The sequence below is a fragment of the Heliangelus exortis genome, chromosome 1 (assembly GCF_036169615.1).
Source record: "Heliangelus exortis chromosome 1, bHelExo1.hap1, whole genome shotgun sequence".
In the NCBI taxonomy this organism is placed as follows: Eukaryota; Metazoa; Chordata; class Aves; order Apodiformes; family Trochilidae; genus Heliangelus; species Heliangelus exortis.
In genome coordinates, this window is record NC_092422.1 from 56,411,412 (window position 1) to 56,432,718 (window position 21,307).

At 35.7% G+C, this 21,307-nt stretch overlaps 1 protein-coding gene across 2 annotated transcripts in view; it reads left to right on the top strand.

Annotated features, from left to right (window-relative positions):
- Positions 1 to 21,307, top strand: part of MYO16 (myosin XVI) — a 368,492-nt gene that overhangs the window by 180,148 nt on the left and 167,037 nt on the right. For both annotated transcript variants that reach the window (XM_071743005.1, XM_071742997.1), the window contains exons 9-13: positions 1,278 to 1,431; positions 6,850 to 7,000; positions 15,016 to 15,126; positions 17,312 to 17,377; positions 20,640 to 20,767. In XM_071743005.1, coding sequence (XP_071599106.1) covers positions 1,278 to 1,431; positions 6,850 to 7,000; positions 15,016 to 15,126; positions 17,312 to 17,377; positions 20,640 to 20,767 — 610 coding nt within the window. The remainder of the gene's footprint in view (positions 1 to 1,277; positions 1,432 to 6,849; positions 7,001 to 15,015; positions 15,127 to 17,311; positions 17,378 to 20,639; positions 20,768 to 21,307) is intronic.

Here is a 21,307-nt window from a genome sequence, read left to right on the forward strand (position 1 = left end):
ATGGGGTTGTTGTGGCCAAAGTGCAGGACCCGGCACTTGGCCGTGTTGAACCTCATCGCGTTGGAATCAGCCCAACTCTGCAGTCTGTCCAGGTCCCTCTGCAGAGCCCTCCTGCCTTCCAGCTGATCCACACTACCCCCCAGCTTAGTGTCCTCTGCTAATTTTCTAATTGTGGACTCAATCCCCTCATCTAAATCATCTATAAAGATATTAAACAGATCTGGGCCCAACATTGATCCCTGGGGGACACCACTGGTGACCGGCCACCATTTTGGTGCAGCACCATTCAGCACCACTCTCTGGGCCCTCCCTCCAGCCAGTTCCTAACCCAGGGCAGAGTGCCCCTGTCCAAGCTGTGGGCTGACAGCTTTTTCAGGAGAATGCTGTGGGAGACGGTGTCAAAGGCCTTGCTGAAGTCCAGGGAGACTCCATCCACAGCCTTCCCCTCATCCACCAGGCGGGTCACCCGATCATAAAAGGAGATCAGGTTGGTCAGACAGGACCTGCCCTTCCTAAACCTGTGCTGCTGGGTCTGATCCCTTGCCCGTCCAATATTGGACAGAAGAAACTTGTGGCTGTTCAGTCTTCTATGTTAAGAATAAAATTAAGATGGAAAGGAACCCAGTAATGTAGAAAATAAAAATTTGCTGTCAGTTTATGACAAGAAAGTTCCTTTGCATAATAAACTAATTTATGTTATGCTTCAAATCATATGCCACCTGCAATAACACTTACAGGGAACCTCATGACACTTTACCTCAGGAAAGTTGTTTGTGGTTAAGTATGTGTCAGTTTGTATTTGTGTGAAAGGCTATGAACTAGCTAGCTAACCAAATTAATATGTATTTAGCATAGTTAACTATATTTCTGGTCTGCAAACAAATTATTTCAGCACTTCTCAATGTGCAACACATATAAATCTAGTTTGTAGAAATGTAAAAGGTTTGAGAACAATTTCAGTACATGTTTTCCTTGAAATGCAGAGTTAAACCAGATGTGTTTCTTTTCCTGAAGCCCCATGAATTATTGAATAACCCTTCAGTGCACTATACGGAGAGAATAGTTTTGAGATTTTGCAAATATCAATTTCATATTGAATTTACTTTGCATTTGTTTTCTCAGTAATTTCAACTATCATTTTATGACCTATACCTGAACAATTACTTTCATTTTATCCAGATGGATGCTTAATCTTAATCTGATCTAGATATTTGAACTAAAAGGAGTTTTTATGCACTGTTTTATTTTTTTAATATCTTTGTGTTCTCATGTCTTAGATGTTGCAGCTTCTGAGTTTATTGAGGAAATGCTTCTGAAGGCTGAAATTGTTTGGGAGGAAAAAATGAAAGACCCTATTGCTGTTTCTACTTTATCCCAAGAAGAGCCATATGAAGAAATCATCTACGATCTGCCCACAATTTCCAGTAAACTGTAAGTTTTGCTGTTGTTAGGAGTAACCCAGTGCAGTTACTGTATTTGTTAGTCAGGGGATCCTGTCTTTGTGTACTTTGAGATATTCAAAATCCATCTGGACATGGACCTGGGCAACTGGCTGTGTGTGTCCCTGCTTGTGAAGAGGGGTTACACAAGTTGCCCTCCAGAGGTCTCTTCCAACATTAACCATTCTGTGATTCTATGATTCTGTGTAATTTGGTGGGACAAGTAACTCTTTCATTTTGTAAATCTACTGAAATATCTTTTGTGTTTCTATCTCTAGTATCTGTTTTCAACCTTAATTCTATAAATATAGACTGAGTAATAAAACAGATTGTTACAATTGCCAGTAAAACCATCTGGAGTTGGCCAAGAAGAATTATTAGAGGTTAGTACTGCAGTCCCAAACTTCCTTTTATTAAGGTATGTAGGAATAATATAGTAAAATTATCATTGCTTATGAGAGAAGCAGAGACAAGTCCTGAAAGTAAATATAATGTGTAGTCACAGATAAAATGATACAACAATTACAAAATTGTAGTTAGATTCCTACTGGTTAAAAAGGGGGAAAAAAATAAAGGAAACTCACATTTCTAAGCTTAGGGAAAACCCCTTTCCTCTCCCATTCATAAGATCACCTTCACTCTGAGCATCTCTTTCCCCTTGTTATTACTGCAGGTTACACTTAATCCCTTCATTGAGAAAGGTAGGGTTCAACAGAGAAGGTTGCAGGTGTTTCTGCTGCTCCTTCCTGCTTGCTCTTTTCCTGTGCTTTGGCCTGGGTCCTCCACAAGCTGCATACTTTCAGGGGTACATCTTTTACAGCAAAGCTCCTTCAAGGGCCACAGTGCTTTCAGGGAAAGATCTGTTCTGGTGTGGACCTACTCCTGGACTGTAGTCCTGCCCAGGATGCAGCTGTGTCAGCATGGCTTCTCCTTGTGCCATGCAGGAAAAGGGCAAAAAGGAAGCAGAGGTCAAGAGAAGCAATCACAGTCCCTTCAGGAGATGGTGGTGCTTGCTCTGCCGTGGGGCACCTCCTGGTTTTCTTGCCTGGCTGGTCTCTCCTTTTTTTTTTTTTTTTCCAGTATTTCTGTTCCCTCTTCCTCTCTCCATGTGACAATTTCTTCCCTTTCTCACACATGTTCACAAAGGTGCTGCCATCTTGGCCAGTGGGCTCAGCTATATCATCAGGTGGGCCCATTGTGGAGCTGGCTGAATCCAGCTGTGTTCAGCATGGGGCAGCATGTTACCTCTTTCCACAGAGATCCCTCTGCAGCCCCTCTGCTACCAAAACATAGCAGCTTGTGCCCAATACAGAAATTTGCAGGAAATACAGTTTGCACGTTGAACTATGTACATTTCATCAACATCTCATTACTAGAATTTACAAATGTGTTTGTGATGTAACATTCATTTATGCATTGACACCTAATCTGAATATTTCTTACTGTTTTGATAAATTTTTATCATTTGTCAATAAGATGGTGGAAGCTGGCCCATGAAAATGGGCAGCAGCAGAGTTTGAAGAGTGGAAAGCTGGTGCTGCGTTGGAGACCACAGTGTTGTATAATCAGTGTTTTTACCATCATGAGTATCTTTGAAGGCTGCAAAGTAAATTGGCTAGAGGACAGAATTTTGCTAATGTCATGAGGTTGTTTTTGGTTTTTTTAAAAGGTTTGATCCAGCAAACCTAAGGTCTACGCTGGAAAGTTTTGCCAGTTTTAATTTTAATAGTACAATCAGAAATTATGCTACTCCACTGGCAAAAATTACCTTCACCAGAATACATTAATTGACACAGCTTAGAGTTTAGGAAAATAAATTGGCTGTTTCTGTTTGGAGGTCACCTCAGGCTTCAGATGTATGTTCAGTGATCACCACTGCACTGTACTTTTAGAGCTTGACATGGTGAAATAGTCCCAAAGACAGAGATAGTGCAGTCATCTGTGTAGAAAGAAATACTAAAAAATTAGGAACTAAAAGTAACGCTAACTTTGATCACATCATATATTTTCTCATACATGTTTAAGTAACTGTATTTTAAAGTTAATGGATCTGTTTCAAAATCAGCAGGATGTGAATCAAAATATGCATGAATGTTCACAACAACAAAGCAGAAAAGAGATCACTATTTTCTTCTTACACAGCATTTCCACTTAAACATTTATGTAGCAAATTGCATTTCAGTTATTCTAGTGGTTTCAAATGGTCTTCTAGTATTCAATCCATTCTAAAGTTTTTGTTATATAACTTTATAAAATGTGTTTTCTTTTTTTACTGAAATTTCAGAGATTATACAGTTTTTAGAGATATTAACTGGCATATAGATAGTTTGGAGGATCTCAGAATTGCCTGTGGAAAGATTACAGTAACAGAAGTTCTCTCCAGCAAAAGCTATAAACTCAAAGAGCCCCTGAAAATGTCATTGCAGAATCTACTTTGATATAATGCTTTTATAACATATTTCTACCAAGTTATAAGCTACTGTACTGATTCAAATATTGATGATAAACCAGACAATTATTTGATTGTCACTCCTCTGTTTTTTGTATAATTTCTTTTTTTTCTTAAAAAACAAGAATGTGATAGAGGATGGTAACTTATAGAAAACTATTCCACGTGATCTTAAAAAAACCCCAACAAACTACACAAAACTTCAAATTAAATCCATACATGATGGCTTATACACCTAAAAATTAAAATTACTATTACCCCATATAGTATGCAAGATTTTTTCCCAGTTAGGTATGCCAATAGCAGCAATCCTACCTTGTTCAATTAAGATTACCCTAGATAACTCTCCTTCCTCTCTACTATGCAACATTATTTTGGTTTGAGTCTCCCTTTGTGACTAATTATCTATTAATTATCCATTAATTTTCTTTAAAGAAGACAGTTCATGCTAATCCACTTGCTTACATTAACATAAAATCTCTTGTGATGTCTTAAAAGTTAAATTTCCTGTGGCACTGCTGCTCTTCATCTCATGACTAACAGAAATATATAGGAATGTTTATAGAAACGTGTTTTTTTTTTTTTTGAAGCCACTATTTTCTTGAAAAAAAATATTTCAGTTCATTTTGTTTTCCAGTGTCTTCCTGAATCTGAGTCACGCTGAATTTTTGTAGTTATTTTAATATGCTTTACCTTTCTTGCAATCGTTCATTTTGTTGTAATATAAATTATTTGTCAGCATTTCCATCAAGTCAAGTCACATTAGCATCTCACAAATGCATGTATTTTCTAGACTTTTCTTCTGTACCTTAGCACAAGGAGCACACCTTTTAAGTCATGTTACTATTGTCATCTTAATTTTAAAATGCATCTGTAGAAACAGTAGGCACCATTTTTCTTCATGCTTTGCTGAGATTTACAATCTGCTTCTCTTTTGTGACACCTGAAAAGTTTACTTGGTTGTGAGATGTTTACAGCTGAATTTTAAGAACTGTTTCTAATGGTAATGTTGTATTGTTAATACAAAAGTGGTAGAATCAGGTGGGTAATGTTCAACGTCACAGTAAAACAATCCTGGATCTTCACAGTTTAAGAGAAGTCACACATGAATAATAAAAAGCTGTAAGTGACAGTGCTTCAGGTTTTAGTATTTTAATTTATTTTAATTAAGCTTTTCTTTAAATCTTCCCTCTCTTTGTCTCTGATTAAATCTTAATAATTCAGACCAAAGGAATTTAATCACTTTTTGACAAAGCAAAAAGACTACTCAGACAGAAAGCTTCATGTTTAATAGTGTTTAGTTCAATTCTGACTCTGGGAAAAAAATGTGCATTAGAACTTCTACTTGTGGGTGTCACAGTCTTTCATTTCTTCTACAATCTAGTCACTGATATCTCCTATTCTATGACAACTAATTGCTAGGTGCAAGAAAATAGTTAATGGCTTTCCTCTTCTGCAGTAAAAATAAAGAAAAAAGGCAAAACCAGTTACTCTTGTCTCTTTTGTCCATGTGACATTTGGTAAACAAACTAAGGGCAAATTTATCTTAGTTAAATCAAATCAGTAAGTAGAAATTTTTATCTTCACTAATGTTTCTCTAGACATTCTACATTAAAATGTTTGCTTCAAGACATTTCTAGAAAGGAGATAATTGATATTTTGTTGCAAAATGTTGAAACTAATTCTTTCCATGATTGCAGACTGAGGGTTTCACCAAAACAAAGGATTTGTTCGGGTATCCTTTCTCAGTGGCCAAGGACCTTGATGTTTTTTCTAATGAATTCTTCTTAGGAGGTGCTTTGCCTCTGCTTAGGACTGTACCTTTCTTAAACTGTGTCTGCATTTCAGTTTTTCAGTTCTGTTTCCAACAGCAGTTCTTATCCTGGATCAAAATTGGTATTAGCTATGGGTCCTTCTTCATTTCACTTGAATAAATTGTGTGTACGATCCTGGCTTTATTATAATCAGTGCTCAAACTCGAGTAACTTTGAGTAAAAATGAAATGTTTTTTAACTGAGTTTGACATCTGGGCTTTATCCCACAGTGGAATGCATTATTCCCATACTCCCACATTGAGTCCACATTTCCTTTTAGAGAAATTATGCGCATATTTTGGCAAGGAGCTGCTGTACACTCCATGAGATTGTCTCATTTGCACTGTCAGAGCCCAGACAATTATTTTTTAAGATGTTTCTGTTCTCAGTTCCTGGGACTGTTTCCTCACTAATTCCTCTGGATATACAACACTGCCAAAATCAGCCCAGATTTTGGCACTGTTGTTTTTCAGGAGTGTGATGTGGTCTGAAGTGTCAATAGGGAAAACATCTCCATGTGTGTAAGGATAGCTTTAACTTATGTGTGAATTAAGAGTATTGTGTGTCATTACAGTAATTTCAGAGTCTGCTGTTCAGAGTCTGCTGTTTGCTTGGTTTCTTTTTTTTCTTTTTTTTTCAGCAGATCACAAATTCAAAGCAGCTTTTACTTATAAAATATATATTGTGCATTGTCTGATTAAAAGTAAGCTAAAAAGTGGAATTTAATTTTAAGAGCAATTGTAGTATCTGTATTGATTTATATTAAAACAGTACGTTTCAAAACAGTACTGCGTAGGTTAATTGTATATTTTAAATTCAGTTTTCAAATTGGCTATTGATTTGCCAGCCTCGTGCTGTCAAAAGCAGTCCCACACAAATTCTCTTTGGCTTGCTCAGTTCTGCTTCAGAAAAGACATGCATAAAGGTGATTTTTAAATCAAAGTGCTTTTTGCTATGTCTTTGACACAGACAACCTATGTGAATGGTTTATTTCTCTCCAGTTTATTTTTCATGCTTTGACCAGGAGCTCCTGTCTCAGCCCCAGTTTGTATCTCAGTTCTGCATCTGTGCCACCCATATCTGGCAATCTTTTCCTTGTCTGACATCTTCAAGAGGAGTCTAATTGCTTTATTGATTCTCTTTGTAGCAATCCCCTGGCTTTACCTATTGCAAAGCAAGACAGTTTGCTGGAGAAAGACACCATGTTTAAAGATGCAGTTAAAGGTTTATGTAAGCAGCAATCTCAAGACAGTGCAACTGATAACATCCCAGCGAACACCACAACCAAACTTGAACAGGTAATGGCATGCAGTTTCTTGAAATGTTTGTTAGTGCTTACGTCTGGAAATTGTAAAATTAATGACACTGAAGACCACAGTTAATTTTTTCCCCTCACCACACATTAATGTTATTTGCATTGTGGAGCCTTGTCTTCTCCATCACTCCCTGCAATCTGTCCTACCCTGCAAAGAGTTCCCTCTGCAAACTGAAGAGCTGCTTCCTACCAGCTACTGTTTGCTGGTCAGGGGAGGAGGCAAGTGGAGGTCTCGAAGCTCCTCAAACTATTCAAGGTTCACAACAGGGGAGGGACAACTCTTAGCATTGCCCAAATTGTGCTCTTGCCTCTAACAGTGTCTTAGAAAGGAAAGAAACACAACCTTTGAGGTTGCAAAAACAAGAAAAAAAGGAAGTATGAACATTAAGTTGGGAAATGAGTGACTGTAATTTAAAGGTACAAATTGCCAGATTTACAGCTGCAGTGTTCAGTCTCTTGTGCTAATGCACTAGGATATAGACACTGGTTATTTGGGTACCCTTCACAGTTTTCTCCACAGGATCACAATCTCACCCAGTGTATAGGGTGAATGCAAAAGGAGGTAATTATCTGTTGCTTGTAAATCTGACATGTCCTAACTTTGAATGTGTAGAACTTAAAGGTTTGGGTTGGTTGTGGTTTTGGTTTTTGTTTTGTTTTTCATACAAGAGGTTTTATTTTATCTTATATGCATTTTGGAAACGCATATCCCAGAAGCTTTTTAGCCATTTAAGGAAAAAACTACTTCAAAATCATGAGCAGAGAGCAGAATTTCCATTTAAAATAATTTACTGTGAGTTTGAATCATAGCAAAAGAGCAAGATATTGATTCCATTTTAAAAATGTTCATTTGAAAAAACCTGCCAACTACCTTGGCAGAATCATGCACACTCCACTGTGGGATTTTTTTGTTTGTTTGTTTGTTTTTTGTTTGTTGTGAGTTTTTTGAACACATTTCAAAGGAATGTGTTAATTGTATGAGATCAGTCAGTGAGTTCATGTGTCAGTCATTCTACTCCATATCTAAAAGTTCTCAGCTTCGGCATCCCATGGAACACTCATTTCCTTATTCAGTCAGAAGAGACCACAAAATATTTTGCTCTTGGCTTACATCTGCTTTTGATGTCATACAATTTCTGGTCTTGCTGACTGTGCAGCAATGTGATGGAAACACGGTCAAACAAAAAAATAAGCACTGCTGGTCTGGAAGGAAAATGCTTGAAACCCTATAAGGAGGATCACTTCTATTTGTGAAAAAAGAGAGGGATGTGTTTAGATTAGGGTCTTGCTGAGATTATCACTTGCTTCTAGATGTTCAACAGGAATGTAGACAAGAACATATATATATTTCCTTTTGCTTAACTCTGTTTTGGTGCAGACCTAGGTCAAATTATTAAAGTTTTCATTATCTCTAGACTGAACTTTTGCTTTACAGTTTGTGGTGTAAAATATATGCAGAAACTGATTAGAAGAAGAGCAGCTTATCTATCTGAGAAAGAAGAAGCAGGGGTTTTCATGCTAGTAGGTTTCTCTTCCATTGTGATCTAGGATCACTTGAACTTCCCAGGGCAGATTTTCAAAACTCTGGTCCTTCCACTGTTCCCCATACTTCAGTGCAACTTCCCACAACAGTTACAATTCAAGAACAAGACAGCACAATTAAAGCAGAATATTTTATGTCAATTAGCTGAAAAATTTCTACAGAAAACTCTCTGTTAAATTCTGCTCTACATGACCTGGAAGGAATATGTATCTTGAGGTCTTTTAGAAGCAGCAGAAATTACAGACCTTGCCCAGTACATGCAGTTGATGAAGGGGTGATGCTCCCTTGGAAATGAACAAGCAGGCACAGTCCTACCTGGGAAATCAGCACTAACATGGGATAGAGTAGAAACTGTGCTATCTCAACAGTTGTGGTTTTCAGAAATAAATGGAACTTTTTTAGTTGTCAAGGGCTTGATAAATTTTGGCTCTTACAGACAAAAGAACATAAAATAGTTTTATCACTTCAGGAAATAGTTACATTTTAGTAAACTGAAGAATTCCCATGCTTTGTCGAAAGAAAATAGAAGGGGTTTTCTCTTTTTGGAAGTGACAAAATTTTGATCCTGGAAACTGGCCTTTCCATCAAAAATACTTCTTGTTTCAGTATATTCTTCTTACTGGCTTTGGTTGTATTTATTTCCAGTCTCATTTTTTTACAGATTAGGAGGTAGTAACTTAAACATATTGCTTGCTATGAACAGTGCCTTGTTTCTTCCATTCTCTTTTCTTATGGAATAAAGAGATACCTATCACAAGCTGACCTCTGGCCCCAGCAAAAACTGCCATAGTTGAAGAAGAGGAATTAAGACCAAAATTTCTGTGTAGTTTGAATGTTCTTACTGTAGTTTGTGTTACCCTGTGAGGACAGGGATTGTATATTTGCCATGCATTATGAACTGTAGGTATATGTACATCATATTCATTTTGTATATATAATATGTAGATCTTAGTTTTAAGATACGATATTTCCAAATATCAGTTGTTTTTTTTTTTCTTTCTTTCTATTCCATAATTTGGGAAGTAAAATTCTTATTTAGGGCGGTTACCAAAGGAACACTTTGAACAACCTTATTCCCCTCTCCCTGCCTCTTGTGTATACTAATTCCAATTACATTCCCTACCTTTTATTTTTACCAGTTGTATTCCAATTATGTTCAAAGTAATCATGTACAGTTTAATTTTTCAATAGAATATGTGGAGTCATTGCTTGGATATTATGTTCATATATTATTGAAATAGATCAGCATGATATTTCCTATGCTTCATGTCAGAGATTTCATACGTTCTTGGGCAACATGTCATGCAGATCAGGCCTTTCTTGGGGGATCAGAGAGAAAAATTTCATTATATTGTATCTGAAACATACATTTTTAATAGAGAAAGCTCCTAACTTTATGGCTTTGAGAAAACTAACAACTCAAATTTATGTGTAGCTTCAGGTTTAATTGTTAAACGAATGAAAAAGAGCCTTTACAAAATATTTTTTCTCTTGCAAATTTTTATTACCTGAAATATAGGAGATGGGGATCATAGGACTACATTGACAAATCGTTTTAGGGCTCCTGTGGCTCCTGTTAACTTTTGTTTTTTCCTAGGTAAAAGATATTCTTTGATCATCTGTAATATCAAGGTCTGTGCTGCCAAACAAAGAAAGCAGCATGAATAATTTCCAGAATTTTATAGTAGCTGGGAATTTCTCTTCCTTTCAGCTGGAAAGGATATTTTTCTGATAGCAGATTGAAATTAATGTCCTTGAATTGAATTATGTGCATCATGCTACAAACAGATTAAATATTTTCTTCTTCTTAATTGGGTCTTTAAAAAAAATAATTTTGTATTTGTCTTATAATTGCCTACATATGAACTGTGTGGTAGAGTATCCCCTGATGCTCTTTTGATTATTCTAGTGTCCCTTACCACATACATGAGAGACAACTGTGTATATCATAACATTATGTATAAGGGCTAGAATACATATGCATACATTAAAATACACATACAGTGATATTTCAGTGATACAAATATTTTTAAAGGTATGCTGTAGATTAAGCAGATTATGAATGCTGTTAAGTATATGTAATTTAAATGAGTAAATATTTATTATCATCATTGTTAGCATTACAAACCTCTCAAAAACCTTCCAGAGCATGGTTGTGTTGGAACTTATGCTGTATTTAGGCCTCTTTTATGTCTTGTAAAATATGCACCATGCAATCTGTATGGTAGCTTGATATGTGCATCAAGGTGAAAAAAAATAGAGAAAACTCATCAGTAGGCTCAGAAAAGTATAGGAGAAGAACAGAAGTTGAAGTAGCCCGCAGATAAGTTGTTAATAATGTAAGTGATGTCTACTACCAAGTCAAATATGTTGTGACTTTAAGGTATTTAGATTCTGTGTGATTGATTTGTTCATTGAGCTGTGAGTTTTGATGTAAAGAGTGTTAGGAAATGCTGAATCACCAAATGCTAAACTTCGTAGGAAAAAAAAAAATGGAAGGAAAAAGATTTCAATTCCCTTGGAGTTTAACTGAACAGTCCAAGTTTTTAACCATCAGTTTAGAAATTCAGCACCTTTGGCTATACCTAAATTATGGATTAAAACAATCCAGGGCCAATGGAGGAATGGTTCAGTGCACATCCATAGGGCAAAACTCTTTTCTTCCTCAAAAGGTGAGGCTGTGCCCAAAGAGCCTATGGATGATACCCAGGTATTATCTGCATAAGTGCTAACTGTCAGGAGCCATGAACATACAAAGAAGTGTGCTAAGAGTTCAGAAGATAGGGAAAACTCCAGGGCAATGCTTGAATCCAAACACTTATTTTATTTTCAAAGGCAGATGTGTTTCTAGTCTAACACAGGTTTAATCTTTAGAGACAGATAAAGAGAAGCTCACTCTCTGGCACAGGTGTTCTGAGGATTGCTAGGACACAAGGGAGTGTAATGAAGACCTCTGTTTGCTTTGTTCCTGCAAGCCAGGTGAGCATACTAAAAAGGGAAAGAGGCCACGGGCTTCTGTCTTTCATCTGCTTTTCCTCTACAAGAAACTTAAAAAGGTTTTGGAATTCTTTTGTTCCTTTTGTTCTGTTGCAAAGTGTATCATCAAAAACAAATGTCAAAATGTAATTTGCTTTTTTTGCCAAGTGGAATTCTTGTTTTCTAGCCAGGCTCACATCCAACTGCCGTGGCTAAAAATAAAAAGAACAAGAAATGCCATCTTCTGTGTGACATAAAATTCTGTAGTTACTTTAATGGGGTGAGGAAGAAACCTCTAGAATAGGCATACAGAAAGACACAGACTGATCTATCAGGCAACCTGTGAATGTTTGTCTTGTTTGAAACTCATGCTTTCTAAGCCTGAAAATACAAACTTTTAAAAAAGAAACTATTTTAAATAGGCAGGAAAAATTACAATGGTCACAATAACATTTTTACAGACTCCTCTATTATAGAGTAGATCTCTTCTGAAAAAGTTGAATCAATGGGATGAGGACTGTGGGAAGTGCACCATGAAATGTATATTTTTGTTTAAGAATCTTTACATTAGCTAAATCTAGTAAATAATCTCTTTGATATACTTAATATTTCGCATTTTTGCATTTATTGCTTTCTGGACTTAATGAAATGAGAGGATTTTTTTCACAATTTTTATGAGAAAAGAAGGAAAGAACATTATTGAATGTGATGGGACACTACATCCATCTTGTCCTTTTACATCTATGCAGGTAGTACATCTAGAGCTACTGTTGTAAGATACATTTTCCTTACATTTTTATTTGGGTATCTACTTTGTCTGTCTAGTTCAACATCTGTTGCAGGTGGAATGCAATTTAGATGCCTGCCTTTCCTGTTTTAGTGGATGAGGGGAAAATACATTAAAAAAACTCTTGCTAATATTCATGCTTTTACATTCATATGAGATTTACATCTACCATTGTAGCCATAAATACTTATTGCCCGTTGGTAGAGCTGATAAAAAAAGGAGACAGCTAACTGCGAGGAGTTTGCCTATTTCCTCATATACTTGTTTTAAACATTCTTTTCTACTGAATTTATTTATCTTTAGAGGAAGAGTGAGGAAATTATTAAACTAAAGAAGAGATTCACTACTTTTTCCAGTCACTGTGTCAGTCCCAAAATGGAAGTTTTTTGAAGTTCCCAATGTTATTTTGAAAATCTTCATGATGGAGCTGTTCCAAGAAACCAAAAAAGCAATCATAGCTGCAGGTCTTGAAGGAGAGAAAAGAGCAGAAATGTACCCTCCATGGATAAAGGTACTGCAGGGCTCTCAGAGTCAGCAGAAGCTGAGGCCTTGCAAGCCCTTTGCTCTGTGGAGAGTAATGGCTTCATACATGCTATGTAATACTTAGAATTAATTTTGTTCTATTTTGCAGTTTCTTTAGTGATTAAGGTTATGACAAGAGTATGTTGAGTTGTGACTGAAAACCAAGTATAGTACTTGACTTCTTCAATTGTGACTGCGTAGTATTAGGATAACTAAGGCTATAAAAAAGCTTGAAAGTTAAGAAAAAATGTTCATAGGGGCCTGACATCAGTTAAACAAATAATAATTAGAGATTAAAAGAGTTGTCTTGTTTTGTTTTGTTTTTAATTAGTTTTCCTGATTTGAGAGCAGTCACTTTTTAACAAACACCTTGAGCCATGAGAATATTTAGTGTGAAATGAAGTATGAATTTCATATTCTAAAATTTGTATTGTCTTTCTCTATAGAAAAGAGAAGGCTTCAAGGTTTTGTAACCTAATTTGTAGCATACCAGTGTATTAATATGAGTAAAACTGCTGAAATACTTAAACAGAGAAAACCAAGATTTTGTTTTATGACAGAAGAGCTAGTGGCTCTGTGTTATGATGTCTGGTGTAGCACAATTTGCTTCTTCTTGGTAAAATAGAAGAGTAAGCAATACCATCTGTTTATGACCACTCACTGAATACTTTGATACTGGTATTTAGTACTCCTATTTTTATAAGAAAGATATTCATAGGGCCTAAGATCTATGATTTAAACAAGGTTTGAAACATGAAGACTTAGACAACATTTGAAAAATTAATCCCGCCTGTTTATAAGCACAAAGTTCCTGGTGTTTGTTCCTGGTCACCTACTAAATAGCATGTGAATGATTTTTGGTTTGTTTTGTTTAGTTTTATGTATGTATGTTTCAAGAATCTTGAAGCAGTGAGGTGAAGTGTTATTTTGTTGAGATTCTTCAGCAATATCACATAGTGCAGCTCTTACAAGTATAGGAAGAGAACCCAGAGTTCTGGAGCTACACCTGGAGCCTATGGAAACAATGAAATTTCAGTAGTCTGGGATCAGATCACCAGTATCCATAGTTTTTGAGGTCTTCTCCATGCCAGCAGCACGTTTGATGTTCCCTCTAAAATATCCCAGCCTGCTTGCTGCTTCTGTCACTGACTTCCTGCCACGTGCCACTACCAGAGGCTGAGGATGAGGAATTGTTCTCCAAGAAAGAACAGTGTCTGCTTTTCTCCTGAGCCTTCATCTTAAGGAGAAAAAGAGAACGAAGAAATTTCATCTTCATTGTCCATCCTCAAAACAGACACCAAGAGAGTTAATAAACTCCGAATAAAGACTTCAAGTTATTCTATGATTGGTCCCATAAGAACATGTTTCTAAGTATTCTGCTGAGGTGCAAAAATGTTTTTCTTTGAGCTGACAAACCCAGAATCAACACCTATTTTTAAGTATAGATCATAATTTATAAGCACACAGCTTAATGTATCAATATTTATTTTGTCTTTAATCAATTTCCCTTATCACTGACTCTTTTTTTCTTCAGCTCTTTTGGATTTTGTTTTGGTTTCTTTATCATTTAAAGTACCTTGCAGAGTCTATATTATTCTTCCTAAATCTAAGACGTACTAAGCTTTTTTCATTCAACAGCTTTAGCTTAAGTGGCTGCTTCAGAATCTCATCTGGTGTCCTAGATGATGAGATTCCCACTTCATATTAACTTCCTCTATTCTGCAGGAAAAATTCTCATAGAATTTTAAATCATGTGTGATGAAGAGTAGTATGAGAGATTTACTAAATACAGTACAATAAATAGTTTACAAGTGCACTAACTTTCACAGCCTTGATTTCTTCTGCCATAAACATTTATTAAAGAGAGCAGGAGAACTGCATTTGAGCTGGGATTCTTTATGGCTTCAGGGGCAGCAAATGGCATTCTAGTAAGAGGTCTATGTTCTTAAAGACCCATCAGACTCATGCAGTTCTACACTTTTACATTGATAATAATTTTTTATGTTCTTAAGATGTATAATTGTTTGGGAGGGGTGACAACTTTCTAGTTTCCTAATGCATTTATTGTCCATAAATTCTATTGATCTAGGTTTATACTTTAGGTTTTAAAATTAAGGTACAAAACGATTGGTTATGAATTTACTTTATTTCTCTAATTTGTGTTTCCTAGGTCAAGTTAATGCCTCCAGCCCCAAATGATGACCTGGCTTCTCTGAGTGAGCTAACAGACAGCAGCCTGCTTTATGAGATTCAGAAGCGTTTCAATAATAATCAGATATATGTAAGTTCCTTCATTTATCATCAGCAAACTTTAAAAAAAGAGCAAGTGGGAGAATAGAAAAAATAGGATTACTGTCATAAGTATTGAGCAGTAACCTGCCCCAGACTCATGACTAATATTTAAATGGATCAGGAAAAATATGTGAATAAGCCTGCAATTTTCCTGAGTTTATATAGGTAAAGCAGAAATGAAATTAAATTAAAAAAAAGAATAACACTTCAGATAGTTTTGAATAAAATTTGTGTGTTTGTTTCACAGAACAAGTGTATTAGCAAAAATTGATGGCTACATGTAATCTTCCCTCTCAGACTACCAAACGATTCTTCCATCTTGATCATTGTTAATGTAATTTTTATAGACCACATGGTTACTTGAAATCTGAAAGAAATTCATATTTAAAAGACTTAGAAGTCAGCATGGGAGATTTACTCAACTCATTATCTCTTCCTATATTACAGAAATCAGTCTCTACACTCTACATTGTAGTGTTAATCATCTAAGTACAAAATGAAAGGACTTACAGTAACATTTTTGCTGCTGGTTTTGCTGCATTAAACTCAGGAGGCATCCAGTTATGCATGGATGATTTCTGGAGAAAAATCTGCACTTGAAAATTTTATCATCCCTGTTCATATCTTATTCACAACTTATTTTTAATTTACTGAACAACTGAGTGGCATGTTAATGTGAAACATGCAAATTATTTTTTAAATGTGTAAGTTGATAGTGCTGTTTAGACAAAAGAAATATGGGGAATTGGCATGTTGCTGTGAATACCTTTGACATTTTGGAAACTTCAATTCTCGCTGTTATGGCATTCAATTATAATAAAAATTCTGGTGTTTAGAGTCATTATACAAATCCTGTTTTCTTAGGAGGAATTATTTTGCTTTACCTCAGTTTCAAAGACACCAAACACAGATATGTAACTGAACTCAGGAGGATCCACAGATACTCAGTATTTATAAAAAGGAAGTAATCTTTTAGTTTAAAATACTGAAGATTTTGCCGAAAAAGATCTCATAATGTGCTTTGTCATTCTTTTTAGCTTAATAGAAATTTATATACAGTAATCATTAATACTCTGCTCAACAACAGCTGTTGGCTTTGGTAGGGTGTCAGCATCCATACTGAAAACCCTCACATCCTTGGTTGATTTGTTTCTCAGAATTTAAAAAAAAAGTCCCTGGACACCAATTCCAAACCAAAACCCTGCTTGGCACTGAACACATCCTGTTTCATGTTTTGGCAAGCTTAATAAAGTTCCATTTTGTGGTGAAACCCAACAGTGAAGTTGGGGAAGGGGAAATAAATGACTATTTCAGAAGAAAAGCAGTACATTTCTGGGGAAGGCAGAATTTTCCACCTCCCCAAATAAAAATACTTAATTTTGAAAGGAGCAACATGACTGGAACTGTTTACAGGGTGGCTTGCTGCCTGACCTCTTCTGAGACAAAGGTCTCTGGCATTTTTGCATTCTAAGAGTGTGATACAGAGTAGCTACTTATGTGGAATGAGAAGTATAGTAGCAAGGGTGATGAACAATCTTATGCTTAAGAATAACTTTCACATAAGAATGTTTAAATAAAATCTGGGCACCTTTGCAATCACTGGATGATTTGCTATTTTTAATACAGCCAGGATGATTTTTTTTTCTATATGCGTGCACATATGCTTATATATTCATTCATATTCCAAGAAACATATAAATACTCATGTAGATATCCACTGCTCTGTCTTATCCTAAAACCAGCACATTTTAATGTATCAGTTCTGGGTAAACAATATCACATCTCTAAACTCTGATATCTATCCCACAAAAAAATTTATTGAGGAGCTCGTTTATGTGGTAGTCATGTCACACTTTTGTAGTTTAACAAATAGCAAATTGCAAATTAACTTTCAGATAATCTACCAGTAATATATGCAGTGCAATTCTGTGCATAATTTTACATTATGAAGAAGTCAGTTTTATCACAAAAAGAATAATTAATGTTATCTGAATTGTAAATTTAGATCTCAATTTAAATTTATGTAGTTAAAAGCTCTGAATTCATGGATTATCTTTAGTATGTTCATAGCAGATGTAAAAGGCTTTGCTGGAAGTCCTTTCTGGATAAAAACCAAACTCCTTAAAAATTTAATTTATTACTTAATAAAGCAATTAAATCTTCTTTTTTTTCAGACCTACATTGGTGATATACTGTTGCTTGTTAACCCATTTAAAGAACTTCCTATTTATTCTACCATGGTAAGCATTCTCTCTTCAAAATGTAAAAGTGTGGGTCTTTTACACTGGTTCCAGATATTTCATTTGATAGGCCAAACCCCTAAAATTAATTAACAGATATGCCCTTTTTGTTTTGAAATCATCTTAGTTTTAAGATCTTAACTTTTTTCATTTTATTTATTTCTTCCAAGATACCGGCATTTTTCCTGTCTCGTGTGTAAAACAACCATCATGCTCATATTTTGTATGAGCAGTGGCACGTTCAATTGTTTAAGTTTATTTCCTGGGGTATAGCATGACCTCAGACATTTCTGCTGCTACCAGACTTGCAAAAATAAATGCCTGCTTCATGCAGTGGATGTTTGATTTCACACCCCACTTTGCCCAAGGCACTGAATGGGCAATGGGAACTTGAGTTCATGTGTGAAATGTCATATGCAGAAGGCCACTGAGGAAGTGCTTCAGTTGTTTGTCTCTTGAAAAGGAGTATCCTTACCCTTCCAATCTTTCACTTCTGAGGCATACTAGTAATTTGCAAGGGGTTTATTGTTTCAGTACCTAGATGTTGATATTAACCTAAGTGGACTTTGTAGATCACTGAAGGTAACATAAATTCAAATTTTTTGATCTCTGCTTCATCCTCACTCAGCCACTTTAGAGACAGAGTGCTAGTAGCACTTCATTTCTTTCCCCCCCATTTACTCTTGGTGTTGCACTGAGGTCCCATTACTACATGGATCTCAGCCTCTCTGTTGTATAAGGGAGTGTTCAAGTATGTTCATTTGGCTCACAATAAGTATAAAGGGTTTAAAATTTTGTAAGTGAACTGGGCTATGGCTGTTGCTATGTCACGTGGCTTTGTGTGGAAGAAAGAAATGCTATGACATTCAATGGCAGTGGTAGCAGATTGCTAGATGAGAGTTTAAATTTAGTTTCTAGAAATGGAAATCATCCATCATAGCCAAAGTTTTAGATGATATTTTATCCTGTCACTGTGTGTTTTGCATTACATATACAATTTTGTGCACCAAGAGAGAACTGTGAAGAATTTAAATGGTAGGCTTACGTGTTAAAATGCTTCCTGAACATTTGCTGCATCTTCTCTTGTTCTCTCTGTGATAGATCTATTTTCTCAGGCTTAATATGCAATGCCTTTTGTCCTGCAATTGTTTGGGTCATATGGGATGATCTTGCTACATCATTATTATCTGCATGGTAGTGTGCATTGGGCAGATATTTCCTGGAAGATTAAAAAAAAAAAAAAAAGCAACAAACCAAAAACATGGTTGTAGAACAGCTTTGCTTTCACTGTTTTTGAAATGCTTGAAAATACTGCAGCTGTTTAGCTGGTATTGAAGTCTCTGAGCACTACATGGTCTGCATATTAAAGTAATAAAAATTGATGATATCTGTTCCTCACTAGACAGTGACATGCTATATGATGTGGCTCATTAGTTAACTTTTTTGTTTCAGGCATGTGGTTTACTGGCTCTCAAAATAATAGAATGCAAAGATATATTTGGTATGATAATATTTTTAACACCAGGATGAGGCAATTAAAATATTATTATTTTAACAACAGCGATACTTCAGGTTTTGTTCTTCTTTTAAAAAACACTCTTCTTCTCGTAGGTCTTTATTTTGTTACCTACACTTCCTTCCCACACTTAGTTGCAATAGAATGCTACTAAAATGCATCTTTTTACAATTGATTATTCATTTTGAGACAATATCAGGAATTGCATGTTAATGTGCACTGATATACATCGCTTCATATGCAATTCAATGAAATTGCTAGATGATAATGCATTTTTACACAGAAATAAACTATACTACTGCACTATACACTAAAGCAGCACTATACTACTAGGAACATGCAAATGCCACTTCAAAGTTATGATAATAACTGTAGAAGCAGCTTGTGCTGTGGTGATCCTGCTTCATCCCTTTTGCCCAAAGTGTATTTGTGTCCTATTAGGACAAATATATTCTTGAAGTTCATATGCTGGAAAAATATATAAGCTTGTAAAGGACTTGCAACATTATGGATAATATGAAGGTTTTTCCTTCTGCTTTGATACATGCTGAAATGATACCTTGAGAATACCTGCTGGTTTAAGCCTGTTTAGTTTGGGAGCTCAGAAGGCCCAAATGAGGCTGTAGTGTGGACTATTTGTTCAGCCACAGTATTGTAGATGCCCCAAGATTTGGTAGTTGAATATTTAAACAAATAAGGCAGGCACAGGACAGGAAGGGATAGTGACCACCTGATTAGTTCAGAGAAATGAGGGAATACAAAATGGCACTGTGGTGGTAAGGCTGTTGAAGAGAATGTTGGAGAAAACAGCACACATAGGAAAGGAAGGGATTCAGTTGAGTGAGAGAATCCAGCATCATTTGAGATGCTTCGTAGGGTTCAGAGGGTCCTCCAGCTGCCATGGGCTTTTGTAGAGCCTTGTGTTAATTTTCTAAACCTATTCAGAAATGAAATGGTCTCTAAAAGCTATATAAAAAGGTAGGTAAAATTATTCAAGGCCACTTCTAAAATGGTGTAGGGTTTCTCCTTACCATCTTACCTAAGTCACATTCTGTATTTTCTGTATTATATTTGTTTCTTCGGAAAGAACAGAATCATAGGTATTAGCAGACCATAAATTTTTTTCTAAAATCTTCTTGATATTAGCTGAAATAACATCCGGATAACCTTGAAAATGAAGTTTCAGTAGCAGGTAATAGATTAGGCTCATACTTAAGCTTTAAGGATACTACATTACCTCCTATGTGTGTCACAGAAGTTACTCTATATTGCAGAGTATTTGTGGGAGATTGGTCTGTCATGTGATAAAAGAATTAATTTATAACTCAAGTCTTTGATTTAAAATGTAACTTTTCTTAGAATGATCATATTTCATTTTGAAAGATTTAAAATGTAACTTTCCCTGGATGATCATATTTCATTTTGTAAGATTTTTAAGTCAAGACATGGAAGAAATAAGTGAGGTGTAAAAAAAGTAATGTACTGGGGTTTGTTTTACTCAGTGCACAGACCAATGTTGTTGAGTCTTCTGGTTATGCTTAATTTTGTATCTTAATTAGATCTTCTATGCTTACAGCTCTTTTTTTCATTAATTAAACTCTCCATAGATACTGTAATGGTACTACATCCATACATACAGGGATTCTGTTCATAATGGTTAGTTTTACAGAAGACACAGGTTTAGGGAGGGTGAAACATAATTATTTCAAAATGTATTGACCATGTTATTTTTCTACATTTTTACAGGTCACCCAGCTTTATTTAAGTAATTCTGGAAAGTTGTGTTCCTCACTACCCCCACATATATTTTCCTGTGCTGAAAGAGCTTACCACATGCTATTCCAGGAGCAGCGTCCCCAGTGCTTTATCCTCAGGTGAAAATTTATCTTTCTAATAACTAATTTGTAACTCCTGCCTTTCAGCTCTTTCCCCTGAGACTCAGCAGTTGAGATTTCCATTTGGGTTTTTCCTCCAACTGATTTCTTTCTGTGTACTGATGTCTGTATAATACATTAGAGCAAAATAGAGCTGAAAAAGGTTTAATTACATCTCAAGTTCATAAATTATCTTGGGGAATTGCTGCTCCATCTATCTGCATCTAATTAGAAACAAACAGTTAATGGTAAAGAATTCAAAACTGCTGTGTGTGTTTGCTATCATTACATGGATCAGGGTTAGAAATAGAATCTAATGACAATATAAATAGCAAGTCCTCAACTAAATTATAAACCTGTGAGTTGGGGCACCTGTACTGCAGCATTCACTCTGCCTCATATTTGTGTGACCTTGAGCTTGTTATTTAGATCTCCAGCTTCAAAATAGACTTTAACAGTTCCTTTATTCATGTTGTTGCAGAGATAAATAACTTAAAAAATTCTGAATAAATTTATTAGAGATATCCAGTGAAACAGAAC